General features: G+C 35.1%; 1 protein-coding gene across 4 annotated transcripts; it reads right to left on the bottom strand.

Annotated features, from left to right (window-relative positions):
• Positions 1 to 341: 341 nt before the first annotated feature.
• On the bottom strand, positions 342 to 8,515 carry LOC149220163 (uncharacterized). 4 transcript variants are annotated; one of them, XM_089382740.1, is made up of 4 exons: positions 8,298 to 8,515; positions 8,101 to 8,190; positions 830 to 891; positions 342 to 728 (listed from the first exon to the last, which is right to left on the bottom strand). In XM_089382740.1, exons 1-4 carry the CDS (start codon positions 8,472 to 8,474, stop codon positions 629 to 631), a joined length of 429 nt encoding a protein of 142 aa, XP_089238866.1. In that variant the 5' UTR covers positions 8,475 to 8,515; the 3' UTR covers positions 342 to 628. The 4 variants fall into 4 exon arrangements, with proteins under 4 accessions (XP_089238866.1, XP_089238867.1, XP_089238868.1 ...); XM_089382741.1 differs by having other exon boundaries at positions 8,101 to 8,181; XM_089382742.1 differs by lacking the exon at positions 830 to 891.
• Positions 8,516 to 11,006: the final 2,491 nt, after the last annotated feature.

Raw genomic sequence — 11,006 nt, 5'->3', positions numbered from 1 at the left:
GTTGTAATTTCTAACCAGAATAACTCAGTATTCAAACCTATACAAATCATAACAGCACAAAAGAGAAAACTGAGAAGTTTTGAGCTACGACCAGACTCTACATGAAAGGCTGTGATGCTCGTTTACCACCATATAGTCTAAGAAATATTGAAATCTTCGCCACATTATAAACAGAAACTTTACCAGAATAAGGAAGAGCTTGACAAATTCATATGACTTATTCAAATAAACAAACCTTATCAAATTTCTGCAGAAGCATATATATAAATAGAGCTATTACATTCAATGTTTTAACAGAGATATCTAACAATAGTTATAAACACACAAGATTTCTATAAAATCCCATGACCCTACCTGCACAAAACGGTGATCTGAGAAAAGTATCCAAAAATTACATAGTATGGACGAAACCCTTTTTAAATTTACACAGTTAAGAGAAGGCAAAAAATTATAGGGCCAATTCTCCATAAGCTGAGTATGGTTGAACCATTCAAACTAAAACAAGATAAAAATGAAATAACAGAAGGAGAAATTCTCCATAAGCTGAGAAAAACCTCATAAAAATACCAGAATTCTAAAATTTCGGCCCTCTGGCTGCATGACCTTGCCAAGGGAAAGAGCAGATGAATTAAATACCTAGTGCATTAGGTTCTTCCTCTCGAGACACGAACCAGTAGGCAGATTTTCTGCCTTGGCACCAAATCGGAGTTTCGGCACCTGAAGGACCTCTGCGAAGACAAAACAAATAGCCTATGGTTAAAAGAAAATATCCATAAAGAACTATGTAAGAGATATAACATATAAGGCATGAAAAACTGGTAAGGCTTACCTTGGAGCTATAGCATGAGGAGTCCCTGTTGCGACAGGTCGAACCCCAGGATTCAGAAAAGTCTATGGCAGAGAGTAGACAAGTTCTTAACACAGTGAGATTCCAAGCGGAAGAGCGAATGAACTGACATGACTCTACTTTGGGCAAAGCCACTAGATGAACCAGGGCCCAAGCCACCAGATCGAAGTAGAGCCGAAACACAATACTGATCGGGAAAAAAATCACCGAGAAATGCAGATCAAAACCCTCATACACTGTGTAGTCCATTGAATTAATAAGATCCATTGATGAAGTAGGCAGATCCCTAAGAAAATGCAGCTGATGAATTGTTCATAGCAGATCAGATTGCCACTGGGCCAGGACAACTAGGTCTATTAAATATTACATACAGTTGTTAAGATATGAAGGACTAAAGCCGATGAGCAATTAATGCCAAATCTGGTTTAGTACTATTCTCAATAAATATAAATGACTCCCACCTTAAGTTAAGGGTTCATGCATGTAAAGGATCCCTCCAGGGATTATAAACTATTGCATACTAATAAATCTAATATTTAGACTGCCAGTTCATTGCAAAGCATTAACAATGAATTACTTTTATTTTTTACCATGAAGACCTTACAAAGCATTAACAATGAATTACTTTTAGCTTTTACCATGAAGACCATAGTCCTTGGTAAAGTTTGGAATTATTGAGGTTATTACTATGGTAATATGGTAGTAAATGTTTAGTTTTAATTTTATTAATATGACTTAATATGGATGTGTTACATATGGTATCAGAGCTAGGTTTCCAAAACTAAGACCTCTGGAATAAGGAATAACAAACTCGATGTTGTGCACGCAAGAGGCAGCAAAATCCAGTATGAGGTGAACTAGGAATCCACCACACAGTTCCATATTGGGAACAGGGCCAACACCATTTCAGGAAGGCAATCTTGAGGTCTGGGTGCAGTTGGGGGATGAGCCACAAAATCCTAATACAAACATCCAGGTGATCGTGATATAATTGAAAGGTGAAATGGCCCGACTCCGAGCAAACAACGAAAGATTGATGCAGGAACAAGAAAATATTCTAAAAATCCTATCGAATTGATAGAATCATCGACCACTAGCTCCCAGCCTAGAGCACGACCATACAACTGGGGAACAAGAGTCCCGAACAAAAAATGTGGAAATGGAAGGAGGTGAAGAAAACCAAGAAGAAGAATCAGGTAATGTGTTTAATCACATGGCTCAAAAAAAGCAAAAAATTGAACTTCAAGTCGAGTTTTGGAAGCCTCCTCTTTTCGATGGTGAGCAAGAAGAAGCGACAAAAGCATGGTTAATTAATATGAATAAGTATTTCTAGTTGTACGAATATCATTACAATTTGAAGGCTCGTTTGGCCATTTTCTAGCTTCAAGGGAAAGCCACCTTGTGGTGGGAAGAAGTAAAAATAGACCGTGGGGTCAATGAACAAAAAATAACTTGGGAGAAATTCCAGAATTTTTTTAAGGAAAAATATATAAACAAAAGGTTTTATGATGAGAAAGCAAAAGAATTACATGATCTCTGACTGGGCCAAATGACCATGGATGAGTTTATAACAAAATTTACATCATTATTATGGTATGTTCCTTATATTCGTGAAGAAAAGGCCAAAGTACAGTGGTTTATCAACAATATTCCATTGTTCATGAAGGAAAGGTTGGAATTTGACAACCCAAAGACTAGGGATGAAGTCATTCGGAAAGCATGGATATTTTATCAGCAAAATAAACCAAAGGGTGATATGAGTAAAAAATGGGCTGATAAAAAGGGAAATAAATTTATTCCCAGCCACAAGGGGAATAAGGGCACCAACAACAAAGGATTATATAATGGTCAAACTAATCGAAATGTGAATAAACCTCGATTTAAGATATGAGCTGAAACTAGGACAAATGAACAGGCTCACAAAAATGAAGCAGAATTTATTAACAGACCACTAGTACAGTTTTGGGGATGTGGAGGCCCACATTATGTCAAAAATTGTCCCCACCACAAGGGAGCAGATGAGATCTCACAAATTTAAGAGGCATCTACAGTGGGAGAAGTGGCAAGGAGCATCCTTAAAATTAACATAGCTCTTGAAGATCAACAAGCAGAATTTCAGTTGACTATGGTTGAATTTGAAGGTATTATTTTTTACCATACCTCTTCTATTTTAATATATCCCAGGGCCACTTTAAGTTACATTAGTCCCAAGATAGTGGAACGATGTAAGTTAAAAGCTGTTAAATTTAAAAATCCATGGTTAGTACAACTAGTTTAGGAGAAAAAAGAAGAGTTTTGTCGAAAGTAAACAACTGTCCTTTAAAAATAGCTAGTCAACCTATTTTAGTTAATTTGAATGTGTTACCCCTGGGGTCATATGACATTCTTATTGGCATGGACTAGTTGGAGAAACACTAGTCACTCATAAATTGTAAGACAAAAATTGTTAGCTTCTAAGATGAGGTAGGAAAGAGACATGAAATTCAAGGTGTGCAGAAACCTTTGCAATTAAGGCATATAACAACCTCCCAATTAGCCAAATGCATTAGAAAAGGTTGTTACATTTATGCCATACAAGTAGGGTATGTTGACTTAAAAGACAAATCTGTATCACTAGAGAATATACCTATGATACAAAATTTCCAGACGTATTTCCTGAAGAAATACCAGGCCTACCACCAAAAAGAGAGATAGACTTTAGCATCGAGCTAATTCTAGGAGTTTCCCCAGTTTATCGAGCACCTTACCGAATGAGCATACCAAAACTAAGAGAATTAAAAATGCAACTCCATGAGTTTCTTGATAAGAAGTATATCCGCCCTAGTGTGTCCCCTTGGGGAGCTCTGGTATTATTTGTTGAAAAGAAAGATGGGACCCTGCGAATGTGCATGGATTACCGTCGGCTAAACAAGTTGACCATTAAAAACAAATACCCCCTTCCCCGTATAGACGAGTAATTTTAACAAGTGAAAGGTACAACCATCTTCTCAAAGATCTATCTTCGTTCTAGGTATCATCAGATCAGGGTAAAGGAGGAAGATATTGCAAAAAATGCATTTAGGACACGATATGGACATTATGAGTTCGTGGTTTTACCTTTTGGGCTAGCTAATGCCCCATCTACCTTCATGTGTCTCATGAACAACATATTCCATTAGTTCCTAGATAAATTTGTATTAATCTTCATAGATGACATACTAATTTACTCTCGGAACATGGAGGGACCTAAGGAGCATCTCTGTATTGTTCTACAAGTCCTAAGAGAACATCAATTGTATGCCAAGTATAGTAAATGTGATCTATTTAAAGAGAAAATCCAATGCTTGGGACATGTTATCACCAAGGATGGAATTGTGATAGATTCGAAAAAGATAAGAACCATTATGGAATGGCTGGTACGAAAGTATGTAGCCGATATAAGATCATTTATGGGCCTAGCTGGTTACTCTCGTAGATTTGTGGAGGGTTTATCTAAGGCGGAATATCCTATTACCTCTTTGCAAAAGAAAGGAAGGGCTTTCGGATGGAATTTCGATTATCAAAGGAGCTTTGATCAACTCAAACACCTTCTTACCACAACACCTATTCTGAGCATTGCTGATCCCAACAAAGAATATGTGGTTTGTATGGATGCTAGTAAGGAAGGCGTGGGTTGTGTATTAATGCAAGAAGGTAGAGTGGTGGCTTACAAATCTAGAAAACTTAAAGAATATGAACAGAAGTATTCACCATATGATTTGGAGCTGATGGTCGTCATTCATGCCTTAAAAATGTGGCAGCATTACCTATTAGGTAAGAATGTTCTGTTGATGACTAACCACCATATTCTGATTAATTATTTCAAATAGCCAACTTTAAATGCTAGGCAAACTCGTTGGGCAGATTTCCTGAGTGAATTCGATTTCAAAATCAAACATTTAAAAGGAAAAGAAAATCGGGTGGCAGATGCTTTAAGTCAGAAGGTAAACTGTTTATATGAAATTTCTTTTAGTGAATCACGAACTACCTTTTTGGGCAGATTCAAGAATCATCCATGCAAGATTCAACATATAAACATTTATGGTAGAAAGCAAAAATTCCTAGCAACCATAAACAACAACTAGATTATGAAATAAATGCAGAAAATTTGTTGATTTATAAGAAGAGGATATATGTACCTAACCAGCAACATCTTAAAAATTTAATTTTGGATGAATACCATAAGATTCCTTGTGTAGGCCATCCTGGATACCAGAAAATGATTTTTTCCCTGTGGAAAGAATTTTTCTGGCTTGGTATGAAGAAGGAGGTGGCAGAGTACTTAGCCAAATGCTTGGAGTGCCAGCAAGTGAAAGCTGAAAACCAATGTCCAGTAGGGTTACTTCACCCTCTTCCCATCCTAGAATGGAAATGGGAAACAATATCTATTGACTTCATTACTAGGTTGCCTAAATCAAGAAAGCAAAATGACTCCATAATGGTGGTGATGGACAAATTGAACAAATTTGCGTATTTTTACCTGTCCAATCAACTTATACAGACGTCTGAATTGCTAATATTTTTGTGTAGAACATTTTTAAACTGCACGGAATCCCCAAGATGATCATTTCTGACTGAGATGTAAAGTTTACATCAGCCTTTTGGAAAGCCCTGTTTGAGGGATTGGGCATGCAGCAGCACTTTAGTACAGCATATCATCCACAAATGGATGAGCAGACTGAGCAAGTGAATCGAGTTACTGAAGACATGTTGCATGTTTATGTAATGCAACAACCCACTAAATGGGAAGATTATCTACACGTGGTGGAGTTTTCCTATAACGATGGGTATCATGTGTCCTTACAAATGAGTCCCTTTGAGGTATTATACGGGGGCAAGTGCAGGACACCCTTGATTTGGAGTGGACCGGAGGACAAGCTATTGCTAGGACCAGATATGTTAGAAGAGATGGAGGAAATGGTGAGAAAGGTAAGAGTCAATTTAAAAGCTTCTCAGGACCGGCAAAAGAACTTTGTTGATCAGAAGAGGAGCTTCTGGGAATTCCAAGTAGGGGATCATGTCTACATTCATGTGCGAGCCAAGAAAAACACCTTGCAATGGACTCGGTGTGCTAAATTAGCAACCCGATTTTGCGGAACCTTTCAAATCCTGGCTCAAATAACACCTGTGGCTTACCAGCTTGCCTTACCCAGTCATATTCCTGTACACAATGTCTTTAATGTTTCTCTACTTAAGAAATATGTTTATGACACTAATCATGTAATCAAATGGAAATACATTCAAGTAACATTTTCTCTCTCTCTCTCTCTCTCTATATATATATATATATATATATATATATATTTTTTTTTTTTTTTCTCTTTAAGACGATATTAAATAAACTGGTTAAAGACTTAATGAATTTTGTTACTATGTTCAGGTGGAATCAGAAGGCGAGTTCTTGGTCGAACCTCTAGTTATACTAGATCGGAGAGAAGTAATGTTGCGGAAATAAGTTATGAGCCAGGTTAAAGTGCAGTGGCAGCACTATGGACCGGAAAAGACCACCTGGGAAGATGAGCAAGTTATGAAATAAAACTTTCCAGGTTTATTTGCGGAGGAAGAACATTAGGATGATGTTCCATTTTAGGGGGTGGAGATGTAATATAACCCATTAATGTAAATATTTGTTTTTACTGCAGCCAAACAAACTATTAATTTTATTGAAATTTATAAAATGTTCTTAAATTAAGTTATGGAAGGGAATTTTGTAGTTATTAGTAAATATTGTTTTCTTTTGATTAATTAGTTAAAAGATATAGTTACGTGTTCCAAGAAAACAAAAACTAAATCTTGGAGGGTATTTTAAAGGGAAGAGATCAAGAGGATAAGGGTATCTGAGATCATCTGGAAGTTAACAAAAGAGAAAAAAAGACTGTGCTGAGAGGTCAAATAGTTTTTGTGAAGAGCTATGCCTGGTTAAGACCAGATAGCTGGATATATACCTAGTCTTGAAGGAGAGAAGGAATTTTCCCTTCATTCAAGGATAGCATAGGGGGAGATTCACTGGCATAGTGAATGTCACGGTTGGGAGGAAAAGAGAGCACAGGTCTGTGTGTAGACCCAATTTTGGAAACAACATATTCAAATAAGTTAAAATATGTTTGGAAGCAACAATGATAGATAAGTAATAATTTTTTGGTAAAGCTTAGAATCATCTAGACAAGAAGTTTTTCTTGTGTCACTGAATGATTTAAAAGTCTATTGAATTCTAGAAAATTAACAGTAGGTTTTCTTCTATTTAAACGATGGGTTTTTCTTTTCAAAAGTTTTCTTAATAGAAGTTATATGAGTAATGCCAGGAATCGCCCTCATTAATTGCAATATTAATTAAGAATAGAAAGCGATACCAAATACAAAATAGGAAATGAAAGCTAGTAATTGAAAAGTCTAGTCGTAGGCATACAGAAATATATATCATAAAATTAACTAGTTCAACTGGAAGGAAATTATACTCAACCTACAATCTATAGAAATATAAGTTCAAGACTCTAGCAAAAAAACTTTGTTGTAAGGAAGAAAAACCCCATTTCAAAATAGAAGGAAACCCTCATAATATATAGAAATTTGATTGTTTGTCCAAAGTCATTAAAATGTTAGAACCCTCTGATTGCTATTATATATAGAATTATCATAATTTAAACCCTAGTTGTCTACATAATTTCACTATAAGTCTAGACAGAAAAAGAGCTATAATTTCTAACAAGAGTAACTAGGTATTCAAACTTGTACAAATCATGGCAGTGCAAAAGAGAAAACTGAGAAGTTCTGAGCTACGACCAGACTCTACATGAAAGGATGTGATGTTCCTTTACCACCATACAATCCAAGAAATATGAAATCTTCGCCACTTTATAAATAGAAACATTACCAGAATAAGGAAGACCTCGACAAATTCATATGACTTATTCAAATAAACAAACCTTATCGAATTTTTGTAGAAGCATATATATAAATAGAGCTATTACATTCAATGTTTTAACAGAGAGATCTAATAGTAGTTACAACCACACAAGCTTTCTATAAAATCCTATGACCCTCGCTGCACGAAATGGCCAATTATCCGTAAGCCGAGTATGGCAGAACCATTCAAACTGAAACAAGATAAAAAGGAAATAAAAGAAGGAGAAATTCTCCATAATCCGAGAAAACCCTCATAAAAATACCAAAATTCTTAAATCCCGGCCCTTTGGCCCCAAGACCTTGCCAAGGGAAAGAGCATAGGAATTAAATACCTGGTGCATTAGGTTCTTCCTCTTGAGACACGAACCGGGAAGCGTATTTTTTGCTTTGGCACCAATTGGGAGTTTCGGCACCTGAAGGACCTCCACGAAGACAAAACAAATAGCTTGTGGTTAAAAGACAATATCCATAAAGAACTACATAAGAGCTAACAATAACATATAAGACATGAAAAACTGATAAAGCTTACCTTGGAGCTATAACATGAGGAGTCCCTATCACGACATATCAAACCCAATGATTCAAAAAAGTCAAGGGAAGAGAGAAAAAAAGTTCCGAATGCAGCCAGATGCCGAGGGGCAGAGCAAATGAACAAGCATGACTCTACTTTGGGCAAAGCCACTAGATTAACCAGGGCCCAAGCCATTAAACTGGAGTAGAGCCGAAACACAATACTGATCCAGAACGAAACCACCAAGAAATGTAGATCAAAACCATCGTACATTGTGTAGTCCGTCAAATTAATAAGAGTCGTTGATGAGGTAGGTAGATCCCTAGGAAAGTGCAACTGATGAATTGTTTATAGCAGATTAGAATGCCACCTGGCGAGGACAACCACGTCTATTAAATATTACATACAGTTGGCAAGATATCAAGGACTAAAGCCAATGAGAAATTAACGCCAAATCTGGTTTAGTACTATTCTGAATAAATACAAACAACTGCCACCTTAAGTTGATGGTTCATGCATGTAAACGATCCCACCAGGGACTATAAACTATTGCATATTAATAAATCTAAGGTTTAGAGTGTCAGTTCATTGCAAAGCATAGATAATGAATTACTTTTAGTTTTTGCCATGATAACCTTAGTCCTTGGTAAAGTTATGAATTATTGAGGTTATTACTATGGTAATATGGTAATAAATGTTTAGTTTTAATTTTATTACTATGACTTAATACAGATTTGTTACATGAACAACACTTATTGATTAGTTTAGGGTTTGACTTTAGTGTTTTTTTTTTCGAGGAATAATACTTGAATTACCACATTCTCAAAATTTTGTGGTTGGAGTATTTTTGTAGATTCGTTTATTATCAAAGTTTTCTGTCAATATTTCTTTTTGGCTCATTATTTTTGTTTTTTTAAATTTGACTTTTTATTTTATAGTTATAAATAAAAATGTGTTGGTATATTTTTATTATTTCAAGTGATAATATTTTAAATATTAATTAGCTTATATTCCTCAATTAATGTGTTGTGTTTTTTCACTTGGAATATTGTTTTGGCATGGAGTCACAATAGCTGCCACTATTCATGTCAATATCAAGATATTCAAACTTTGCTTCCTTATATTCAAAATTTTTCCACCCTCGAAAATAGAATATTTAAACCCTTACCTACCACTCCAATTAATGTTTTTCTATCCATGTTTACCATTAATATAATTATTAAATTGCTATACGAATTTATTATGAAAAATCATTTAGAATTATATAAACATTGGCTAGTCTATATTAAATAAACTATGTGATAGTTTTGAAGAAAAATTTAAATTTGAAATAATTTTATATAATGTCTATAAAATTTTAGTGATTTTTAAAATAACATTATTTTATCCTATAAAATTTGAATAAAATATTTTTAAAATATGTGACACTTATTTTTTTTCATTCTATTTGAATTTGTAAAACAAATAATGGTATTGGTATTAAAACCATTAATTAAAAGAAGCACCACCAATTAACATATATTCTATTAATATGTATTTTACATTTTAATTAAAAGAAGCACCACCAATTAACATATATTCTATTAATATGTATTTATTAATGTAATGATAGTAGTAAATAACCCACACAAATCGCATTATTAATATTTTCATCACTAATTGACGGGAGAGTTTGGGAAAAATGGAACAGAAAATTGTAAAAGAGAATGTGAGAGGTGCACTATACATTGCCCATATTTATTAACATAAAATCTTGTTGCCTTTGCCTTTTCGTTTAATTTGAGTAAATTATATATACAAACCACCTTGTTAAGCTAAGGATTATTGCGGAGGAATGTCGTAATGATAAATCCAATTTATTTTGCTGCTTTGTAGACTTTAGAAAGGCTTTCGATACGGTTCCTAGATACAACCTTTGGAATAGGTTAGAAGAGCTAAAGGTTCCTCTTGAGTTAAGAGCTGCTGCTATAAGGCTATACGAGAATGTAATTGCCAAGCTAAAGAAAAATGAGGGGTGGTCAAAAGATATTAAGTGTAACATCGGAGTTAAACAAGGTTGCACCCTCTCCCCTACTCTATTTGGCATTTACATCGATAAGCTCGAAGGTTATTTAGAAGAAGCAGGATGTGGTGGCACAATCTTAGCTGGGATAGTCATTGTCCTTCTTCTCTATGCTGACAATATTGTTCTTTTGGCAAGGTGCCCTTCTGATCTTGATAAGCAACTCAAGCTTCTTAAGGATTTCTGCTCTACCATGGGTATGACTGTTAACACAGACAAAACAAAAGTTATGATTATCAAATCTAAGAAGGACACTTGCGCTAATTTTACGTATGACAATAATAACTTGGAGGAAGTGTATTCTTACAAGTACCTAGGAATTGATATCCATCACAAGCTCAACTGGAACCATAGCATTGAGAAAAGGATCAATGGGGGATGGAAAGCTTATTTTGGTCTTGAAAATAATTGTAAAACAGCAAACCTCGTAATGTGGGATAAAAAGAAGTTCCTCTTTGAAACTTTAGTCACTCCTGTTATCTTATATGGCTGTGAAGTTTGGGGCTGCAGCATCTCCAGAGAATCATGGAGGAAGATTGAGCAAATCCAGAAGCGTTTTATAACTTATAACCTGAAAATTAAAAGTAATACACCCTATCATATTCTCCTTATAGAAGCAGGTCTTTCTTCTATTGAGAGCCTAGCTATGCTTAGGTTTTTGATGT

This window comes from Pinus tabuliformis, chromosome Q (assembly GCF_031772625.1).
Source record: "Pinus tabuliformis cultivar Carrire ecotype Pingquan chromosome Q, CPIR1, whole genome shotgun sequence".
In the NCBI taxonomy this organism is placed as follows: Eukaryota; Viridiplantae; Streptophyta; class Pinopsida; order Pinales; family Pinaceae; genus Pinus; species Pinus tabuliformis.
The sequence above is the reverse complement of the archived record's forward strand: the minus strand, read 5'-3'. Positions and strand labels throughout refer to the sequence as shown.